A 21,843-nucleotide genomic window follows, 5' to 3' on the forward strand; every position below is an offset into this window, starting at 1 on the left:
AGAAGTAGGAATATCTCCATGACGTTTGTGGCGGCGCTAGAGAGACGTCCAACGCGGAGGGAGGCTTTGGCAGCTTCGAACCGGCAAACAATCATAGGAGACGATCGGTAGGACCACATGGTGGCCCGCAGTCAGCTTGCGAAAGCACAACGCCGGTGCCTCCACCCTGCATTTATCGTGCAGGGATCCTCTACCGGTTTACCCTTCAAGGGTAACCTCGGAATCCTTGGCCCTTTCGATGATCGCCGGCGGCTTGGAGATGTTCTGTCGGAAGATGTGTCGCTTGATGAAGTAAGGCAGCCAGACCCGCAGCTCGTAGGAGATGAAACTTTTCGTGGGCACCGAAAAGACCTCTGCCGAAGTCAAGTGTCAGCAGGAAGATCAACTGAAGTCGGCTCAAGGCCCAGGGGGCCGGACGGGGAGGGGGTTCACTTACGGTCCAGCTCTTCCAGGGTGAGCTGCTTGGTCTCTCGAACGAAACAGAAGATCATGAACCAGGCGATCAGGTTGAGTCCAGCATAGAACCCGACTAGAGTTGGATTGTCAGTGTATCGCCACAGGCAAGAGGAATTTGGCAACTGCAAGAGTTCACTTACAAGCTCCCGTGGGGGTCATGACGGTCTTCATTCGAGGGAAGGTCAAACTGAGGATACCAGCTATTGCAGAAGAGACAATTGTTAGTGGAAACTTTCCGAGGATAAGTCTGGAGGATGCTTACCGAAGGTGTTGTTGATGCAGACGGCCCAAGCCATTCCTTGCTCTCGCTGGATGGTAGGGAACACCTCGGCGGAGTATTGGAAAGCGACAGGGCCTTCACCCAGAGAGTAGCAGATGGTGAAGAGGTAGACGAATCTAGCCGAAAAACAATAATCAGTCACATGCAGTAAACACAAGAATACTCCCATGGCCACTTACAAGACAACCGGTCCAATCTGTTCGCCCCGGCTACCCGATGTGTTGAGAAGAGACAGACCAGCGGCCAATAGGAAGATGCACATGAGTGGGAAGGTCTGTACAAGACAAATGATCAGTTATCTCGAGTCGCAAATGCTCCAGCCAAAGGGAGGGACTCACTGCCAAAGTCAAGGTTCTTCGACCTTTGGTGTCAATGAGGAACAGAGTGGGGATCGTGGAAACGACTTGAACGGCTCCATAGCCCAGAGACGCATACAAGGCCTGAGTAGCCGTGTAGCCGACGTCTTCGAAGATTGTTGAGCTGTAGAAGGAAATGACTGCAAGGTGTCAGATCTGATCATTTGGCACGAGTCCAATGGAGGGATGACTTACTGTTGATGCCGCACATCTGTTGGGCAATCATGACGGTCGAGGCACCATAGTTGGCTCGCCTGATTCGAGGCACGGCGAAACAGTCCCACAGACGGCCGAAATAGCCTTCACCAGCGGCCTCTCGAAGTTCCACCTCGTAGATGACCCACGAGTAGTAGTAGTCCCTGGCGGCGATGATGGGATGGGCTCGCAAGCGCTTCATCGATTTGAAGGCTTGTACGTGCTTGCCGTGCTTCATGAGCCAACGAGGTGACTCGGGACAGAAGAAGATGCCGATCATGAGGATGAACGAAGGGATAAAGGCCGAACCGAGTTGCAGGCGCCAGGATATGGCACCAGTGTCTTTGACAATGACGTTGGCACAGAAACCTAGGAAGATACCTGTGGGCGAACAGTCAGCATGTGCATCAAGCGTGGCGACGAAAGAGTAAGCAGCTCACCAGCCACGACCCAGAGTTGCCAGAACATGACCAGGGCACCTCGAATCCTAGCCGGCGCCATCTCCGCAGAGTAGATGGGCACCGTTGCGTTCTTTGCACCGATACCGATACCCATGACGAACCGGGCAGCGAAGAGTCCTTGCCATGATTGCGCGAAGGCGGATCCGATGGGCGTCGCGGTGAGACAGCAGGCAGTGATGAAGATCTCGCCTCTTCGTCCAAAGTAGTGGTTGAGAGGGTCGACGATGAAAGCACCGCTGTGTTCAAGGTCAGTCACCCAATGTTTGTACGAGCGATGGGACAGCAGCACTGAACAAGGTTATACTCACATAAGACCGGCGGTCAAGAAAATGATGGCATTGATGATTCCGACAATCCACTCGTCTTTTCCAGGACCATCGATGCCAAATTCCTGTGGGAAGGACAGGTTGGCGCCGTTGGATCCCGTCTGATCCCATCCCTGCGTGGCTGCTCCGACGGCACACAAGGAGATCGAGTACCAGAGCATGGCAGGGCCGTGCCATTTGTGGTCTCTCTCGTAGATGAGTGCAGCGCGCTCTTCGTCGTCAAGCTCGGCCACCGTCTCGAACCTCTCTTGGTCACGCGCAACGAGAGCAGCGCGCCCAAGCAGAGCGGCGTGCTCGGCCAGCCCATGCGACTCGGCAAAAGCCCGCGCATTGGCGACGGTCTCCTCTGGGGTGCTCCGCTGTGAGAGAGAAGAGAGTCAGCGTCAATGCGCGACACAAGGACAGGAGACTGTCTGGTCAAGTGTTGATCGCGCCAAACTCACCTTCAGGGGGTTCTCGACGATGTTGAGAGCAGCATGTTTGCGGTGCCCACCCGTAGCCTCAGGGGCGACCTTCCTCTCATGGTGGGAGACGTCGGCGAAGATCTCTGGAGAGGTTTTCTTCTCCATGGTGCTTGAGCGGGATCCAATATCTGGACAGAGTCAACACGTAATCAGGCTTCCTGTCTCTATAGCGACTCTTGCGAGGGAGAAAAGGATCGGTACCATTCGACTGGGGGCACGCATGGTTTATAGTAGCCGCGGCGCCTGACAAGGCCGTGGGGACCTGTTCACGGACGACCTTCGGCGGAACAGGTAACTTCCTCGTCACATCCTTCTCGCCATCATCTCAACCTTGTAAAAGTACACACAGCACTCCACGTTACAGATGTTGATATGGGGCAGCCCGCAGATTGCCCAGAGAATGAATAGAGCGTCCGGAGTAACATGTGGGTATTGGAGGACCAATGGGGGAAAATATAAGAGCTCACTAGTCCTAATATGGACTACTATATGCAGCTAAAGTGTATGCATGAACGCCAAGACATCACAGAGTAACATGCAACATCAAGGGGCACGTCGACTGGCGAATCATAACGCGTCATCTTGGGAATGAGGATCTACCTTGGAACATGTGACACGAAATTGGGCGGTGCGGCTCGATCGCCGCTCGACAGACAATTGACGTCATTTTACCTTGACGGTCAACGGCGCAAAGGCCGAACATCCAATCACTTGGGCTGAAACCGCGGATCATCCTCGGCATCTGACTTGGAGTTTGATTGAGCAGATGAGTGTACAAGTAGTAGTGATAGTAGCAGGTACTAAATGCACTTTGACTTTTGCACATGTCGACTTCTGTCTCTGGCCTTTGTTGTGCAGTGTCCCATGGCCCTTCATGCCTTCACTCTGCGAAAAACTTACCAATAAATTCTTGGATATATGTTCGCCTTTGCGCCCAAGCACCTGTAAGACGGACTCGTTGTCATACATGTTATTTAGCATCGATTCGCATACTGCTACCTAGAATGCAGGTCGTGCTAGTATTGCCCCCAAACCCCCATGTTTGCTCCACGAAACTCGATTGGGGTAACCCCCGACGTTTAGTTGACTTTGGTGGAAGGCCTGACTTTTCTCCACAGCGGTCTGCTGACCACACGGCTGAACCTTGTATAAGCTGATCTGCCTTCTACCTGGCACTCAAGTCATTCTCTACAAGTTGTAGTCGGGTCCAATATGACCGAGGTTGCCGAATTATCCGAGGGAGACGGCCTATCTAGCGTGTACTGCATAGGTAAAAAGCCACGGCAGGTCCTCACTGTTCGCCAGAGGTATGCGAGCTGACGCCATAAATGTCCTGTGGCTTGAATTGCGAAGTACTAGGGGCACAACAAGGCTGGAATAATGACAAGGTGAGAAGGTAAGGTACCTAAGGTACCTAGTAGGTACTACACCTAAAGCATTCAAGACCGCTGAACACGTGACATTCATACACGTGACGGCCTGCACGTGATGGATCGATCTGGGAGCTTTTTCTCGCTTCTGAGCCTGTTTGGCGATGACGCTGCAATAATGACTTTTTGCCTTGACCTCCGCAGTCTGGGAGTCCAGCAAATTCAATCTCCATTTCCACCTGCGTACAATCGGCGCCGCTGGTCGCATCAGAAACCTTCCTTAATCACCTCACGTTGTACATTATTCTGCGCTCCTCCCTTCTTTTCCATTAAAACTGCATTTTTGTCTTGCGCCCTTGCGCAACGTTCATGACATTTCCTACCACCAGCTCCAAGCCTTTCCAGGTGGACCCCAAAGCAGAAGAGAATCTTTTGCCTCAGGCCCGAGAGACAGGGCTGGTGGTTCCGGAAGGTCAATCGAAAAATGCGCCTTCGATAGCGAAGGACGGGCCCGTGGCTAAACCATGGGCTCATTTCGTGGCAGGCGGGTGCGTTACGGCAGCTCCAGACAGCCTTGAGGCAAACTGACTAGTATCCCAGTATCGGTGGTATGACGGCAGCTGCCCTGACCTGTCCCCTGGATGTCCTGAAGACACGTCTACAATCCGACTACTACCAAGCACAGTTAAACGCTCTACATGCGAAACATCCTTTGCCACAAAAGACCACTCTCCTCTCTCTTCCCCGAAGTGCATATTTCCATCTCGCCGAGACCTTACAAATCCTACGGTCGATACACCAGCATGAAGGGTTCCGGGCGCTTTTCCGCGGCCTAGGCGCGAATCTGATCGGCGTTGTCCCGGCACGGAGCATTAATTTTTACGTTTATGGCAATGGCAAGCGAATACTGAATGATCACTTCAACCCCGAAGGTCGTGAAAATGTATGGAGCATCCACCTTGTGGCGGCAGCCACGGCAGGCATCCTCACAGGCACCGCCACGAATCCAATCTGGTTAGTGAAGACGAGGTTGCAACTGGACAAGAACAATGCGAGTCACGACCCAAATCATGGGCGCCAATACAAGAACAGCTGGGACTGTATCAAGCAGACCGTCCGGCACGAAGGCATCAGGGGACTGTATCGCGGCTTGACAGCTTCGTATCTCGGAGTCACGGAATCGACGCTGCAATGGGTCATGTATGAGCGGATGAAATTGTCTCTGGCGAGACGAGAAGCCAAAAGACTAGCCACTCCAGGCTATCAGCGGACATGGCTTGACAACACCGAGGAATGGGCTGGCAAGTTCAGCGCGGCTGCAGGCGCCAAACTTGTCGCTGCTGTTCTTACATATCCCCACGAAGTGGTAAGGACGAGATTAAGACAGGCGCCGACCATCACCACCGAAACCGGCAAGGTTACGGTCAAATATACTGGGCTCGTCCAGTGCTTCAAAGTGGTGGCCAAGGAAGAGGGCATGGCCGGGTTATATGGTGGCATGACACCGCATTTGCTGAGGGTCGTACCCAGTGCGGCCATCATGTTTGGAATGTAAGTTGACCAGTCTCGGATCTATATGCACACACTGACTCAATGTGTCAGGTACGAGATCATTCTCCGCCTCTTCGGTACGACTCCTTAATATCATGTCGACGGCCGCCGCGTCGGCGTCGATTGTCTGTACAACATTTGCTTCAGTGTCATGGAGGACATATGACCGTGCCCATACCCATTACATGGGAGGCAGTCCTCCCAGCTCGTCCTGAGAGACAGGAGAACCCCCAATATTCTGCATGAGAACAGGCGTCAATGGGTTGGCTAGGAAGATGCGTTTCTGATAAAAGAGATACCCTGCTCCCTACTTTGTACCATGGTACAACACATTCATCTGCCGCACCGCAAGAGACGATAGATTCTAGCGTGGGAAGCTTCCTGCAAATGCCACGTCTAGTAGAGTGTTGACAAGCCTCTCATCATACCCGTTTCTCTCCCCGTAGCGCTAGGAAGACGATCGTAGATCAACATCAGCATCAGAGACATGAAGGCCGGTGCGGACTACCCTGCAACATGTGCCTGTGCCAGAAATACAAATACAAGTCGCGCTGTTATCTGGGTCGAATTGACTGATGAAACTTCCATGAGTTTTGGAGCCTGGAAACTTGGCGTGACGTTTATTTACATTTTCCGAGTTGAGCGATCAGAGCGCGAGTCTCCAAAGATCCCAACCGCACCTTGTGTAACCACATCGTATTGTGTACAAGACCCCTTCGTGCTCCGAATGCACCCTGCGCACCTCCAGCTCTGAAATCCGACTCTTACACACTAACGGAGCTTTCAAAATGGCAACGTCCGTCGACTACCATGCGACGTTGGCGAGTCTGCGCGCGCAACAATCCGCGCGACCGCTCTCGATCCTCGCGCTCGCCGAACCCTTAGCCGCGTCGTCGTCGTCGCGGCACGAGAATGAATCACAATCACCACCAGCCACGGCTGGTACGCGATCTCAGTCACAAGCTCACCAACGGCCATCAGATGTCTCATCAACCTCAGCATCGCAAGGCGCATCCGACCTCAACCTGGCGGACCCAGACCCATCGCTCCTCACCCCGGCCTTTCTCTCCGCCGACCTAGCACACTACAAAGACCTGTTCTCGAAACTACGGTTCAGCTACCTCGAGCAAGTGACCAAGGAGAAATACCTGCGCAGCATCGTCGGCGATCCGCCCTTGGTGGTCAGCCACGGCGACAACCTCGCGCTCGAGGACAAGTTGAGCGCGATGAAGGCGGAGCTACAGACGAAAAAGGGCGGCGTGGACGCCCTGGTTGCGGAAATGGAACGGCAAGCGCGTCTCCTGGCTCAGCGGTACGATGGCGTCACGCGAGGTCTGGAGGTGTTGGACCGCGTGCCCCGCGAACTCGACGAGCTGAGACAAGAGGTCGCGGAGATCCAGGCTTTGATTGCGGAGCGGAAGAGAGAGCAGAGGCGGAACGGCGACGGTGCTGAGGTTGACGATGATGCAGACGAGAACGATGAGGAGGACCCGCGCCTGAACATGGCTCTTGAACCGATGCAGATGGCGCTTCACGAGCAGGAGGAGCGTAACGCCGAGCTGGATCGCCAGATCGATCTCCTGCAGCGCCAGATGCCGGCTAAAGACCGCGAGGTCGAGAAGATGGATCGCGAACTCGCTGAGCTCGAGAAGAGGCGGAACGAGACCACAAGACTGGCTGTCGATTTGCGCCGGCGTCGGGAACATGGCGGGCGTGATGAGATGGAGGAGTTGGGGAGGTGGTATCGTGGCTCGGAGACGGTGTTGAGAGGTGTCTTGGGCTTAGGTGTCGAAGGATCATGACCTTGGATCAAGAGTCACGGCTCGTCTTCACCGGCTTGGTGATGATGGCTGGCGCAACAACTTCGTCCATACTTGCCCATATTACAATTCGACGATGGCTGCATTGGTGTCGGCCCGAGAATGACCCAGGCTTCTACAACTGGTGGAAGTGGCTTTCTGTTGTGCATTTGTTACGGGTTGACGTTTTTGTCTGTGATCAATGGTGCACTGACTACCGGTTGAGTACTTGGGAGCGTGGAGTTGGGGCGTGAACTTGGAATACCCATTCGGTGTTGTCAGAGTCTCAGTGTTTTCTGAGTGATCATATGGTAGTATGAATCATGAAGGCATAACTGAAAAGAGCCTACGATAATGGTATGGCGACTCATATTTAAGCTTTTTCGGTGGTAGAAATTCTGCATTATCTACCTACCTAACTGGCCGAATCCAGCCGGATGAACAAACAGCATTCCGAGGATTCACCTGTCCCAGGTAGCGGATTGTTCGTTTTTGGATCTTCTGGGATCAGTCTTCCCTTCCGACTTGGCTTTCTTTGACCAGATCAGATTTGGATCTGCACTGAATCATCGATTGACCCGAGGCTTGGCCCCGTGATCTAATCACCAAGATTTTCTCTCCCCTGGGTCGGACACTTCGGCGACCATCCATGCAAGGAAACTCCCCGTTCGATAACTTAACCGACCCGCCTAAGGCATTGCATCGTCTATTCCTCGTCATCACCCTCCTCCTCGCCCTCCTCATCCTTCTTCTCCGCGGCTCTGGCCTTCTTTCTTCGGACACGACCAGGACGGCCGCCGCCGAAGGGACTGGTGAGAGCGAAATCGATATGCTTCTGGCTGTCGAGACGGACGACGAAGCTGGGGACGTTGACGATCTGCTTGCCGACACGGATGTGGCGCTGCTTGATGAGCACACGGGCGTGGTGAATCGACTTGGCCAGACCGAGCTTGTAGACGCAAGTCTGCAGACGACGCTCCAAAAAGTCCTCGACCTTCAGGGCAAGCACGTAATCGAGCTTCATGCGCGACTCGTCGAGCACACCGACACGCACGAGACGGCGAATCAGGGCATTGCCTTCGAAAAGACGCTTGGGGTCCTTCTCGTCGAGCGTCAAAAGTTGACTGGATAGCACGAAGAATGTCAGTCAAATAGTCCATACAGCCTGTTTCAACACATGCCCAGATATTCGAGGCCTGCTACGTCCCCAAGGAAAAGGTGTCTTCTCATACCGGGCAGCACGACGGATCTTGGATAGAGTAAGCTGGACACGCCAGACTTCACGCTTGTTGCGCAGGCCATATTCGCCGACAATCTTCAATTCGGAATCACTGTAGAGCAAAAGCCAGACGGCGTTAGGAAAATGGTTATCTCAGACATGAGGCACAGGCAAGCTGATGCTCAGTGGCCAGGAGACACGTACAGACGGGCCGACTCGAATGCTGTAGAGAATCTCTGTTAGTCTTTTCGGCTCCTCCAATGCTTTTCTTTTCGTTTCATCGCAGGGACTTACGTCGACGGGGGACCTTGTAGGTCTTGGAGTAGGATCGCGGCGCCATGATTGCGATGCAAGTCGTGCAGTCACAATCAAAAACGAGGTCGACACGATCGAAGGAAGGGAGAAGGTGGTGTTGTCGCTGCGACGGATTTGACTCGTGCAGAGGAAGTGCGTTGATTGCGAAAATGAGGGATGGAACTTGGGCTTCGCTGGGGCGAGTCTTGGCAATCGCACACAAAAACTGAAGCTGGAATTTCCAGTCGCTCCAGTCAACTGCAGTGCCGTGACTTGCAATTCAATTCGCCGCCAGTTTCACAGTGTGGCCCACGGTCTTGGCATTTGCACTTTCTGCGAGAGTTGAGTCGAAACTGCGCAGCAACGACAGTGTCTGATACAACACCTCTCACCACTCTCGTCGTTTTCCCTCTCCAGTCGACAAGTTTGCCTCGAACCACTCCGGCACAATGGGTCACTCTGGAGGTCTCCGATCCGGCACGCGATATGCGTTCAGCCGTGACTTTCGCAAGAAGGTACGAAATGATTCCGCGCAGTCAATCGAAGATGGACATGGCAAAGAAATCAAGGGGGAAGGGCCGGGCTGACTCTCTTGCGATTTTAATAGGGCGCAATCCACCTGTCGACATACCTGAAAACCTACCGCGTCGGAGATATCGTCGACATCAAGGCCAACGGTGCCGTCCAGAAGGGTGTATGTATTCTCCCACCTATCCCTAGGCAAACACACAAAAAGCCTGCACCAACGATCCAATCCGTCGGACGCCGAGGAGATCATTAAAAAGACACGGAGAGGCTGACATGTTGGGGATTTTCGCTTTTTCTAGATGCCATACAAGGTCTACCACGGAAAGACCGGTGTCGTGTACAACGTGACCAAATCCGCCGTCGGCGTCATCATCAACAAGAAGGTCGGCAACCGATACATGGAGAAGCGAGTCAACGTCCGCCTCGAGCACGTTAACCACTCGAGATCGAGAGACGAATGTAAGCTGAAGTTGCCCGCACAATACCATTGTTGGGAGTGCAAGCATCAGAGGAGGAAGGATATAACAGAAACATATGCTAATGTTGTTCTGCTGCAGTCTTGAACAGAGTCAAGTCCAACGCCCAGCGCCGTCGTGAAGCCAAGGAGAAGGGCGAGTCCGTCCAGCTCAAGCGCCAGCCCGTTGGCCCTCGTGCGGCGCACGTCGTCGAATTCACCGAAGTCGAGTCTCTCGCTGCCCAGCCTTACGATACCCACATCTAAACGAAGCCACTTTCAATCTTTGGGTGGTGGTCGACGGTTCATGTTTGTGGGGTGTGCGTGGGGCTTGAGGAGTTGAAAAGTCGAAGTCGTGCCAGTTTCGTGTCGTGCGAGCTTTTCCTGTCCTTGGACTGAGACTTGCGGACCGCACATGGGCTGGAGAGTGCCTGAAAGTTGATACAGACCCTCATGCAGGCTGGGGGTGGATTGAGCGACCCGAGTTGATCCCAATACTCTGAAGCGCATCAAGCGGCAGACGGGATGTGGAAAGTGTTCGAGGCGAGGGGAACTGGGCCTCTGTGATGAGCATTTCCAATGCCGGTGGACGATGGCATGCAATCCCATTTTTCATAAAAGGGCTACGATCAATACCAAGCAAAACTTGTTCACGCATTTGTCTCATGTCTTCCCCATCATTGACATCCACTGCTAGACATTGTAGCAGTCCTCGAGCATTACGAAGTAGCCACGCTACACTGCTTCCACAACGCCGCAGACGAATACTGCCTTCTGTTGGAATTGAAGAGCAACGCAGATTCTACAGCACGACAATTGACTTAATGTTTTCAAAACTTTTGCATGCTGGCATTTTCTCAACTAACATATGTAAACTCCAGGCGGGTCAAGAGAGTGTCGCTTGACTCATTCGTCATGGCTTGCTCGTAGCACTCTGCATAAATCGAATGCGCCTGAAAATGCGCCACCAATTCCATTCGCAATGCCGTGGGATATCATGAGCAACAGCGCCGTAACATGCCATGCAGAGAAGACAGGGAAAAGAAAGCAAAAACTAAAAAGGGTGGAAAGAACATGCTTTTCGAGCGCCTGGCTTCGCTCAACGCCCGTGGCTCCATATCGCCGAAGAAACGCCCGAAAACGAGCCTGTCGACTGTTCACAGCCCGGATCGTGTTGTGCCGTTGCATTGTATTCGACGTTAAAACGTGAAGTCGTCCTCGTCGTCATCGCCGGCCACAAGCGCGCCATCAGCGGCGTAAGCCGGATCATCAAACTCGAGAGTTGTAGCGGCTTGTGTCTTGACCTTGTTGCGCTCCAAGTCTTGCGAAGCACTGGAGGTGCTAGGGCCCAAGTCTACCAAAAGCGAGGACTTGACATGCGGCTTGGACAGGGCTGAATGAGGTGGAAAGATGTCGTCCGGAGTGGCAGAGGCGCTTCCAGTGCTGGAGAACATTGAGTTGATTGCGGAAGAGACGACAGAGCTATCCTCAGATGCAGGTAGCTCCTCGGAGAGTTTGAGCTTAGCAGTTCTCACGGATCTGGGAGGCAGTAGCATGGTCAAGGAAGATTGCTTTGGCGTTGTCGAGTCTCTGGCCGCGATGGTGGTCGAGGCCGTTGTCAACTCTGGTGCTGTGGCTTTGGTCGTCGCTTCGTCCGTCTCCTCTATGAGCAGATCACCTGGAAAGACGTTCTCATCACTGATGTTGATTGTTGCTGGCACGTAAGGATCTGGCAGATGTTCTCCGAGATACATGAAGTTACCATAGCCGCGGTCTCTGTCGTGCGGCTCAAAGGCGGCAGCAAAATCGTCGTGTTGCTGAGGAAGAGTGGCAAAGGGTCGGGGCCCGAGGGAGCCTTGCTGCATCTGATCGTACTCGAGGAATGTATTCCTGGCGATCCTTCCCAGGACATCCTGAAGAATCCAAGGGAAGCTGATGAAGGGCATTTCTCCCGATTTGGAGGCGGCAGAGGGGCTAGCATTGCCCTGGTTGGACAAATGTTCGCCTGTCTCGGTAGAGTGATAACGCTGCTCATGAGCCTTGAGGACTTCATCATATGTGATGTGATACGCTGCCAAAGCCATGGGCATAAGGTTCTCGAACTCACGTCCCCCGGCCTCGTCCACAAAGACTTCGTAATACTGCTCTTTCAGTGTCTTCGCATGTTGGCCGATCTCCTCGTGGAACTTGAAGTCCCGGGCGGCTTTGCTGTGGTGGAGCACGAAGGTAGACCACACTTCGAATTCGGTGCTGATCTGATGTTGGGCCATGATTCTTCGCATACTTTCGTCGTAACTCTTCTTCAGTCCGCGTACCAGAACCATGATCGGCTCCGCAGGAGGAGGATGCGTCAATATGCGTTGGTCGAATGATCCTTCCCAGTTCGGTTCGAATGCCACCCTCTCAACCGCATCGTACAATTGGCCCAGAATCTTGTGCGATCTGTATTGTGGCGATCTCTTCTTCTCCATAAAATGCGGCCATCTGGTCCGTTCCAGCTCTCGGGGCATCTCGGCCGGAACCCCCGTTTTCGGATAATCAACGGCCTTGGAATGTAGGTTGACAAGCTCGAGGCACTGGCTACTTCTGATCCCTTCGTTGAGGAAGTCCGCGGCCGCGAGATGTGCATGAGCTATCCTTCCCAGAAAGTCGTTCTGCATATAATCACAAAAGAAGTTGATGATGTCCTCGTTGGTGATCTTCGCCTTTGTGATGGGTTCAGGCGCCTCGTAACTGAAGGGTTCCGCATCCCACACTAAAGGTATCAGGTCGGGATCCCAGATCACCACGTAGTCATCACCGTCAAGGTCACCGCCAGAGCACATGCTGGGAAGATCACGATCACCTGTTGATGGCATGACAACGACGTCGCAAAGATGGTGCAACTCGACTAGGTTGACAGCTTTGACCACGCGGATATCTCCTCGGTGCAAGGATGGGTTACGAGCAACGATGCAAACGCCTTCCAAAATCTCTCGTTGCCCAGTCTGCTGGTTGGTGTATTGGAGAAATATTTCCGGTAATCGATCTTCTCTCACCTGTTGACTAAGGTTCTTGGATGGTGGGATTTTGCTTGTGTACCCCTTCAACTTGCTAGTCTCATCCACGACGCCCAACACGAATGCTCCTTGAGGTACAGGGATCTTTGCTTTCTCTTTGAGATATTTGAGCGTCCAGGCCCGGTACAGCCGCAGAAGGGATGTGACGAATACCTCGTTAGTTTGTCGAAAGCCATCTTCAATCATTGAAGCGATGGCGACGGTCGCAAGATTGGGATCCACATTGTCACGTAAGGCACGTAGTGCAGCTGTGTCGTCGACCATTGCACGATCCAGTGCCTTGATACAATCCTCCTGCTTCTGTAAGAAGGCCTCGTCTGGCACACCAAGATCTGACAGGACCAGAATCAGCTGGCGGTTGAGGAACGGCTGCCAGAATTCCGAGACACGAATGATCTCCAATTCGTCGGAGTCACATTGGAATTTGTATTGACTCGGTCGGATCTTGATATCGACGCCAGGCAGTGTCGTGTCGACCACGAGTACCCCTTTGCAACCACCAAGCCGAAATTGAAATGCCGATGGCACCGGACCCTTGAGGTTGAGACTTGAAGAGACGAGCTGGGCACAGACGGTTGAGATCTTGCCCACACCATCCGTGAAATTGTACTTTTCATTTGTGATATCTTTATCAGGATCCTTATTGAAGTTCCGCTTGCTGACAACCGAGACTGCTTTGGTCGTTGAGAAACACTGACCCATTCGGGCCGCTCGCTTTGCCACAACCTGTTCGCGGTCGAAGACACCCATGGCTTTTCGAATCGTGTTGGGGCTGATATGAGGGTTGCGGGTAGTTGCAAAGAAATAGGCGCCATGCTCTCGGAGTTGCGAGTTACCCCATGCCAGGAACTCATAATGTCGGTCGCCGATGACGATACCTTGCTTCAAGGTACGTCGGACTCTGTCGAAGATAAGTCTCATTCTGCCGTTGGTGGCTGGATACAATCTCGTCCGTCCACGGTATGAGTCGTCCTCGAATCGGACTCGCAGGAACCGATCGCTGTAGCGCTGGTACTTCCGGATGATGCGGTTGGTAATCTCCACAGAAGGAGTATGGTAAAGTACCCCCGTCGCCGTGACTGTGGCATGATGGATTTCCCTACAGTTGGCAGGCAGTGCACGGGCTCGGACGGGTTTAGTGTATCGGAGGTCCTTGAAGATGTGCATTGGGTCGTAAACTCGCTGCTGGTGAGAGTCGACGTGGATAAGCATCTGCTTAGCCCGCTGCAATGGCATATTCGAGAGCTGCTGTAGAAATGCCTGGTTGATAGTGTATTCGTTGAGCCAACCCTGGGAAATGCAGACTTCTAGCTGGTAGCGCAACTCAAAGGGAAGATAGATAGCAGACAGCTGCTCGGTTAGGGAGGTTGATCGGTGGGTCAATCCATCGAGCAGATTCCAGAGAGGGGCATCTCCGGGCGGACCTGTGACCACCTGAAATGTAGGATTCTGGGTTACGGGGACATTGAAGTCTTCAAGAGCTTTGACGAACTGTCGGACCGGAGAGGTCGGGGAGTTTGAGCTGCTGGAGTCGATGGTGAGACGGAAGGTAGTCCAACGCGCAATGTTAATGCTGTTATGGAGCTTCTGAATGGACACAGGACTGTTGTCGATCAAATTGTAACTCTCCTTGTCGTCCACGATATCTGTCTGTCGAGACCATGTATCGTCCGCAGTCCATCTGTGAGACTTGGGATCGTGGCTCATCTGCATGGCCTCCTTCAGCTGTCGGGAGTACCACGGTGGGTTCTTGAGATGGAAAACCAGGAATGTGGTGGGACCTTGGGGTATCTCGCACATGGAGAACTGATCATCGAGAGCAACAAAGAAGCGGTAGTCCCGTGCCGTGGACTTGCCCTTGGACTTCATGACAACCGAGAAATGGACCTCAATTTCCAGTCGGTCAAGGTTTAGGAACAGCTTGACAGCAGCAGGATCGCGCTTGGTAGCTTTGATCACCATCAAGTTGGGACGTTCCAAGTAGCCAAAGTCAATGGCCTTCCCATTCAAGGTCATCTCCGGGCTGTACTTGATACCTCTGCGCACAGGGCTTTCGACAGAACGCATGGAAAGTTGGTTGTTGGCAAGCAGGACTCTGACCCGGTGGTTGCCATCACCCTGGGGCTCTCGAAGCTGGAACTCAATGCCATTTCTGTAGTAAGTTGAATCCCACGGGGCTCTTCGAGGAGGCGGTGGCCTGCGACGGAGTCAGTAATGTAAGTGCGGATATGGAGATTTCGTACTTGAAAGTGACCAGAGCCGTCCTGGCAAATACTCCTTGTGGTGTTTCCTCGATGCGGATGAAGTCGACTTTACCAAAGCGATGAAGGTTCTTGTGGATATCGTAGGTGGTGGTGCCAGGAGGCAAATTGGGAACGAAGACCCTCACAGACGGCCATGTTCTCCAATCCTCATCTCTTGCGGGAGGCCGACCCTGAGGTGGTGGAACTGGTCTCGAGCCAGATCGGCTGACGGCCAATCGTCGAGAATCCATTATGGGACAATGATCTTGTAGCCAGGGCAGCCTGCCATGCCTTGAGAAGAGACTTCGATCTCAGATGCAGGCGAACGGAAGACGTCCAGTGCCAAAGAGGAGAAGGCAAGGTGATGTGAGAGGAGTAGTAAATGCTGAAAGAGAGGGAATGAGGAGAGAAGGGAAGTGTTGTGATTCAAGTTGAAGTTGCTGTCACGGTCGGTCAACGTTGAATCTCAAGTTAGAAGGTCAAGGAGCCGATCTAGCGGGCGGGAGCAGCCTGTACCCGTCAGATACCGAACCTTAGCGGCTGGGCAGTGATAAACACTCAGCTGTGGTTAAGGTAAAGAGGAAGGTACCAGGCTGATATGAGGAAGGAAGAGGAGCTTGTGCTATGTAGTGAGAGAACAGGCTGGAGAAGCAGAAAATGCGACGAGTTGAGAGTTGAAGTTGAGAGTTGAAGTTGTGGTTGAAGTTGTGGTTGAAGTTGTGGTTGTGGTTGTGGGTGGGTGGGCAGACTGCGTTGGAGGGGTTGCGTGCACCGCTGCGTCCTTTATTTACCCTCTTTGTTTTCACAGGGTGATCAAGTGAAGTAAGACACCAGAAGTCAAGGAGACGGGAGTTGCAAGCAGATCTGTGGGATCCCGTAACAAGCAACAAGTGCTGTTGGTTGTTCACAGCAAACGACCAGCAGGGAAGGATGAAGCGTGCGGACGTATAAAAGCCCCCTGTAAATGAGATTCAATGGCGAAGAGATTTCTTACCAGCCTCGCAACAACTGCTATCAACTCTTCAAACCATCTCTTTCTTCAATAAGCATATTGCATCACTGCTGTACTAGATTCACAACGTCATGCAGATGTCCACGGTAGCATCGGAAGTCACCCTCTGACCATACCATACGCTGGGAAGGGACAAGGGATTATCACTGCAGGAGATTTCCAAAGCTGTTCAAGATGATATACTACAGAAGTACCGCTATGTGCACAGGCACAGATACAAGAGACCATCTCGATTGCCGAGCCAGTTCTTAGATCACACATTCTGTAGGTATATGTACTTTTGTACACCAGGCGTTTGACCAGGCACACAGACGTCTAGGACAGGGGATGCGGCAAACAGATCTACCTAGGTAATTGGTTGCTCGACTGACCATAACTCATCAAAGATCACCCCCATCAACTGCAGTGAGGATCCTCCAGATGTATCCAGATATATCCCAAAAGGTGATTTAAGAGACAAACACGCCTGGCTGTCTACTCTGGAGTCTGTAACGCCATCTGCGGGCAGCTCCGAGCCCCGGGTTCTGCTGCCGGACAAGGGGAATCAGACCCCAAGCACGCAATATCGTGGACAGTAAACGGAGAAAAAGAAAACCCCAAACTCCAGGGGTCGGCGTTGTTCCCGAGGTAGTAGAGCAATGATGATATACTAGTAGTCTACATCTTCGCCATCTGCTGTAGCACTGCTTTTCCAATCCATGTGGCTCTTGTGCTAATAACCCATCCAACAATTATGGCGGGGAAGATGCGATGCGGCTTGCAGTTGCTTGAACCATGGACTCAGCGCACCATCGCCTCCACAACAACTCGTCCCACGGCATGCCGAGTGCCGCTCCCATCGCAGCCGGGAAAGGGATTCAGGCAAGCACGTAGTGGCAGAAGGACCTATTCATCATCCAAAGCCACCGCAGCAGAGCTACAAGCAAGACCTCATCTTCCCATATGGACGACAAGCAGGGTGTTGCTCCTCGCCGGTGCACTGGCTTCGATCGGCTATGTGGTCGGCGTGAACGATGCGGGCAGCCACGTCGACGAGCTGCATCCTCGCCAGCCCAGACTTCCCAAATATGCGTCAAAAAAGGAAATGGACAAGGCGATCGATGAGCTTCGTCAACTTTTCGGTGAAGACGCCATCAGCACCGACGACGAAACCCTCCAAGCCCACGGTTACTCGGAGTGGTCGTCGATCAACATCGACCAACTACCAGTGGCAGTGGCATATCCCAAGAGCACCGAAGAAGTGTCCCAGATCGCCAAAGTCGCATGCAAGTACAAAATCCCCATGATCCCCTATTCCGGCGGCTCGTCCCTGGAAGCCAACTTCTCGGCTCCCTTCGGCGGCATCAGCATCGACTTTGCGTTCATGGACCAGATCCTGGCCGTGCACGACGACGACATGGATGTGGTGGTGCAGCCGGCGGTGTCGTGGATGGACTTGAACCAGAAGCTGCAGTCCAGAGGCCTATTCTTTCCCGTGGATCCTGGCCCATCGGCCAAAATCGGCGGTATGGTCGGCACGTCGTGTAGCGGGACCAACGCCTTTCGCTACGGCACGATGAAGGACTGGGTAATCAATCTCACCGTGGTGCTGCCGGACGGCCGGATCATCAAGACCAGACGGAGACCTCGCAAGACCTCTGCCGGCTATAACCTCACCGGCCTCTTTGTCGGCGCCGAAGGCACTCTGGGGATTGTGACTGAAGCCACTCTCAAGCTGGCCGTCGTCCCTCCCGAAACCAAGGTCGCGGTCGTGACGTTCCCGACCATTCGAGACGCGGCCGCCGCCGCCATGCAGGTGATCCGCTCCGGCGTCCCCGTAGCGGCGATGGAGATCATGGACGATGTGCAAATGTCGGTTGTCAACAGGGCCGGAGGAACCAACAGGACTTGGAAGGAGGTGCCCACGCTCTTCTTCAAGTTTGCCGGCACCCCGGCCAGTGTACAGGACAACATCAAGATGACCACTCGCATCGTCAAGAACAACCAAGCCAAAGACTTCATCTACGCAAAAGACGACGTCGAGGCCCACGATCTGTGGAAGGCCCGCAAAGAAGCCTTGTGGAGCATGTTGTCCTTGCGCCGCCCAGGTGATGAAGTATGGTCTACCGACGTGGCTGTCCCTATCTCAAGACTGCCAGATATTGTTGGTAAGTTGTTCGAATTCAACAACCTCTTTCTCACGTCAGCATCATCTCTTTCTGACCGATTGACTGACTGATCCCGCTCGTTCCACAGATAAAACGAAAGAGGAACTCGACGACCTCGGTCTTTTCGCCAGCGTCCTTGGCCACATCGGCGACGGCAACTTCCACACCTCGATCATGTACAACCGCAAAGACCCTGTCGAGAGAGAACGCGTGGAGCATGTCGTGCATAACATGGTCCATCGGGCTTTGGAAATGGTATGTTCGGCTCTTCCCTCCTCTGTGCTTCCTCTTTTGCTTTGCTTGTGTGCTCGCAACCTTCTCTACCGCCAAGAATAAGAACATCCTTTCCTTGTGTGCTCGCAACCTTTCTACCCCCAAGAATAACGAATATCTTTTCCTGACCATGATTGTTTTCCATTCTCCAGGAAGGCACCTGCACCGGCGAACACGGCGTCGGCCTAGGCAAGAAGGAAAGCCTCGTCGAAGAATTGGGCCTCGACACCATCGGCGTCATGCAGACTCTCAAGCGCAGCCTGGATCCGCACTGGTTGATGAACCCGGGCAAAATCTTTGAAGCCGTCAATGCCGACAAGACGAAAAATCAACCCCAAGCCACGGCGGCGTCGACGCTCGACAGACCGAGCAACAAACAATAAAATACCACCATAATACATCGCATGTCATCGAAAGCATTTCAGATTTCTGCTGAGCAAACCCATGATAGCAGCACCGATGACCGGGCAGCCAACCTACCACCCACTATATTCTGGCACAGCCATAATGTCCCTGTCCCAGTCCCGGAATTAGCAGGTCTGATGACGAGCTGCACACCACCACGCGGATCCTACGCTTCGGGATTCATCGTTGATGGTGACAGAGGCGTACATACATCATACCCTTGCTTCTACCGATTCGGTCGGTTCTCAAAAAGAGGCCGGCCTCCAATGTCAGGAAACCGTGGGCGGCTGAAGTCATGTGGGTAGTTTATCCCCATCCATCAAGACTTGACTCATTGGTGGTGGAGGTGGGCCGAATTCGGTCTTGGACGACAGATCAACAGTCTCGTGCATCCATCGGGACGACTTGCTGATTCTGAAATCCGGAGGCGGACGGGCAGGTAAATAAAAAATCATGATGACATGGTACGCTCGGGCTCGAGGTCGAGCTTGATGTTGGAAATATCAGTCCGCGCTGTTTGTTGGGTGGGCTATGATCTCCGAGTTAATGGCGGACTTCTCGATTCTTTCCTCGGGAATGCATTTGAAGCATGGGACGGCAAAAGTGACCTGTTGAGCCTCGACTTGACATAATGTTTGACATGTCCGAAAAGCAATCAGGAGGATCAATCATTGGGGACACTGCACATCTGCCAACACGAACTTCTGGTCAAGCGTGTCTCAGTCCGTCCTTGTTTGCGCCGAAAAGCTGTTTCCATTGCAAATATGAAAAGTCTATCTCACTTCCTACTCAACTATCTCAAAGTTGTGACCAGTCTCGTCTACCTGTACCTCCTGTCCAAGCAATCTCCAGAAGTGGGATAGCCCTTGCTGGACTCAAATTAATTATGTCAAAGTTCTGTATGGGTATATGGGCATGTGTTCGTGAGTATGTTCCGTCTATGTCGTTGGTCTGAATGTAGCACAGACTGGAAGTGTGAAAGTCAAATTCAAGCTTGGAATAAAGTCTTCTCCAGCTTCCGTATGAGGTTGACGCAGGGCGTGTCGACAACCCGCAGAAAGATGTCCGCCGTCCAGATCACCACGATGACGATGACGACCGAAGACTTGAGAAAGGAAAGCTCGAATTGACGCATTATCTCTGGCGTTTCAATTTCCGGAGTTCGTGGGAGGATCTGCGAACATGAATATAATGTTAGCTATGCTATCCGCCATTATAATCAATCAGGGTTGAGTTGCAGCAGAATTCGGCATTTGGGAGTAACTGCAGCGGCAATCAAACCGGTCAAGTTGAGTCCATATCGTCATGTTCCGTTCTGGGAACATGATAAAACGGTTGTCTCGAAGTCATGAATGGAATTTCGTGCGGAAAGGCTTGGGTCTGGACTTGCTTACCGAGTACCCTAATGTATGAATGACCGGTCCATGCATAACGTACAGCGGAAAGCTGATCTTGCCGAGATACTGAATGACAGACCAACAGAAGACTCTTCGGCGGAGAAACTCCAAGTGACACGTTGACCAGATGATCAGTATGGCGCCGACAGTTGGCCAGAAGCGGTGCATCTCCTTAAATTGCACGGGAATGAGGCGAGTGAGAGTGATATAGCCGGGTGTTGCATGGCCTGTGGCGTCTGGATAAGACAGCAAAAAGAGCGAGAGAAGGAACGTCGTAAAGTAAAAGGCTTTGGCGAACAGCCCTGATCGTTGCGGTGTAGTCACTGTGGTCGGGCAAGGCAGGTCCACCGCCTTCGAGGTTCGTGTAATGTCCAATTCAGCAATCACCATACCGGCCCAGAATGGCCATAGTTCCCACCTGGTCCATGAGACACCCCATATCATGAGCGCCGTCAGTGTCGAAATCCGTAGTCTAGTCGACATCCTTGCGACCATCACCTGCGTTAGGAATAGGGCCATGCTGCAGCGAAATTCCACAGGAATGGTCCACAGATGCCTGTCGAGTTCCACCGAGCCAGCATACAGAGACCAGTCAAAAACATCGACAAATATCAGCATTTGCTGCATCCAGTCTGTGAATTGCAGCCATAGGTTCGGCTGGGTGTAGCAGTGGTCTTCAGGAATGGTCCGCATCTGACTGGCAAAGTCTTCAGTGAGCTTGTAAAGGTTGAGTTGCGCCAGGCAGACCACAAGGAGCGTTGACGCGAAACAGGGCAGGAAGAGACGCAGTGCGCGACGAAAGACCGAAGAACTCATCGTGTTCATCAATTGTTCGGTTTGTCGTGAGCGCATCAGTTTGATCGGTTTGTAGCCGAGGACGTAGCCAGAAATGACGAAGAATATCGCCACCATTGGAGGACCGGAGTATAGCAAACGAACGACGGGAAGCCGTAGGAAGCCTTTGTAGGTCTCTGTGTTTTGGCGCTCGGTTTCTGTTTCTGGGTTCGCGCCCCAGGCATGGCCGGTATCAAAACTTCCGTATGTCAGATGGCAGATGAAGACGACAAAGGCTGCGAGGCCACGCATGCCGTCGAGGAACGCGGTTGGAGAGACCTTGTCGGTCGAAGACTGTGCATTTTGCTGTCGCGGTTGAAGGAAACTGGGGAGGATGAGGTTGAATAGATTCATTATTGACCGGGCGAGAAATCTGAAGGAAAGGCATGGCGTAGTGACAAGGTACCGAGGCGGGTTCAGCCACGCGGCGGCTTGCGCCGTCTCCTCGTCGAGGTAAGAGTCGTGCTTCTCATTCAGGAGACCGACATGCGATCCCTCGGTGCTGGGCCGTGAAGAGCTGCTGCAGGACGAGGCCATGGTTGTCGGCCGAGGCCGTGAGCATCTCAGACGCGGGCAGAGGATAGAATACTTCTTGCTAACCAACTTGAAGTTCAAACAACAAAAGGGGCAAGAGAAGGTGAAGTCGCAACCCGACAGAATTCCCAAACGACCACGTCAGCTACAACATACGGGGAACTCAGGGATACACACGAGTCGCCC

At 53.0% G+C, this 21,843-nt stretch overlaps 8 protein-coding genes across 8 annotated transcripts; 4 read left to right on the forward strand and 4 right to left on the reverse strand.

The window, feature by feature from the left end:
* Nucleotides 1-198: 198 nt before the first annotated feature.
* Nucleotides 199-2,643, reverse strand: A1O1_05827 (uncharacterized protein; the record flags this gene model as incomplete). Its single annotated transcript, XM_007726711.1, has 10 exons — nt 199-353; nt 437-529; nt 597-656; nt 719-852; nt 916-1,010; nt 1,075-1,232; nt 1,288-1,668; nt 1,728-1,984; nt 2,057-2,433; nt 2,518-2,643. The coding sequence occupies 10 exons, from the start codon at nt 2,641-2,643 to the stop codon at nt 199-201; spliced, it is 1,836 nt and encodes a 611-aa protein (XP_007724901.1).
* Nucleotides 2,644-4,277: 1,634 nt separating this feature from the next.
* Nucleotides 4,278-5,550, forward strand: A1O1_05828 (uncharacterized protein; the record flags this gene model as incomplete). Its single annotated transcript, XM_007726712.1, has 3 exons — nt 4,278-4,456; nt 4,509-5,459; nt 5,511-5,550. 3 exons carry the CDS (start codon nt 4,278-4,280, stop codon nt 5,548-5,550), a joined length of 1,170 nt encoding a protein of 389 aa, XP_007724902.1.
* A 697-nt stretch (nt 5,551-6,247) lies between these two features.
* A1O1_05829 (uncharacterized protein) lies at nt 6,248-7,261 on the forward strand (the record flags this gene model as incomplete). The annotated part of the gene is made up of 1 exon (XM_007726713.1): nt 6,248-7,261. One exon carries the CDS (start codon nt 6,248-6,250, stop codon nt 7,259-7,261), a length of 1,014 nt encoding a protein of 337 aa, XP_007724903.1.
* A 703-nt stretch (nt 7,262-7,964) lies between these two features.
* A1O1_05830 (40S ribosomal protein S9) lies at nt 7,965-8,817 on the reverse strand (the record flags this gene model as incomplete). The annotated part of the gene is made up of 4 exons (XM_007726714.1): nt 7,965-8,382; nt 8,491-8,589; nt 8,682-8,700; nt 8,772-8,817. 4 exons carry the CDS (start codon nt 8,815-8,817, stop codon nt 7,965-7,967), a joined length of 582 nt encoding a protein of 193 aa, XP_007724904.1.
* A 403-nt stretch (nt 8,818-9,220) lies between these two features.
* A1O1_05831 (60S ribosomal protein L21-A) lies at nt 9,221-10,020 on the forward strand (the record flags this gene model as incomplete). The annotated part of the gene is made up of 4 exons (XM_007726715.1): nt 9,221-9,286; nt 9,379-9,465; nt 9,599-9,758; nt 9,857-10,020. 4 exons carry the CDS (start codon nt 9,221-9,223, stop codon nt 10,018-10,020), a joined length of 477 nt encoding a protein of 158 aa, XP_007724905.1.
* A 932-nt stretch (nt 10,021-10,952) lies between these two features.
* A1O1_05832 (uncharacterized protein) lies at nt 10,953-15,306 on the reverse strand (the record flags this gene model as incomplete). Its single annotated transcript, XM_007726716.1, has 2 exons — nt 10,953-15,009; nt 15,056-15,306. The coding sequence occupies 2 exons, from the start codon at nt 15,304-15,306 to the stop codon at nt 10,953-10,955; spliced, it is 4,308 nt and encodes a 1,435-aa protein (XP_007724906.1).
* Nucleotides 15,307-16,800: 1,494 nt separating this feature from the next.
* A1O1_05833 (D-lactate dehydrogenase (cytochrome)) lies at nt 16,801-18,870 on the forward strand (the record flags this gene model as incomplete). Its single annotated transcript, XM_007726717.1, has 3 exons — nt 16,801-18,214; nt 18,303-18,469; nt 18,640-18,870. 3 exons carry the CDS (start codon nt 16,801-16,803, stop codon nt 18,868-18,870), a joined length of 1,812 nt encoding a protein of 603 aa, XP_007724907.1.
* A 1,010-nt stretch (nt 18,871-19,880) lies between these two features.
* On the reverse strand, nt 19,881-21,477 carry A1O1_05834 (uncharacterized protein; the record flags this gene model as incomplete). Its single annotated transcript, XM_007726718.1, has 2 exons — nt 19,881-20,066; nt 20,287-21,477. The coding sequence occupies 2 exons, from the start codon at nt 21,475-21,477 to the stop codon at nt 19,881-19,883; spliced, it is 1,377 nt and encodes a 458-aa protein (XP_007724908.1).
* Between the last annotated feature and the right edge of the window lie 366 nt (nt 21,478-21,843).

This window comes from Capronia coronata (assembly GCF_000585585.1).
Source record: "Capronia coronata CBS 617.96 chromosome Unknown acBCG-supercont1.5, whole genome shotgun sequence".
Taxonomy (NCBI): Eukaryota; Fungi; Ascomycota; class Eurotiomycetes; order Chaetothyriales; family Herpotrichiellaceae; genus Capronia; species Capronia coronata.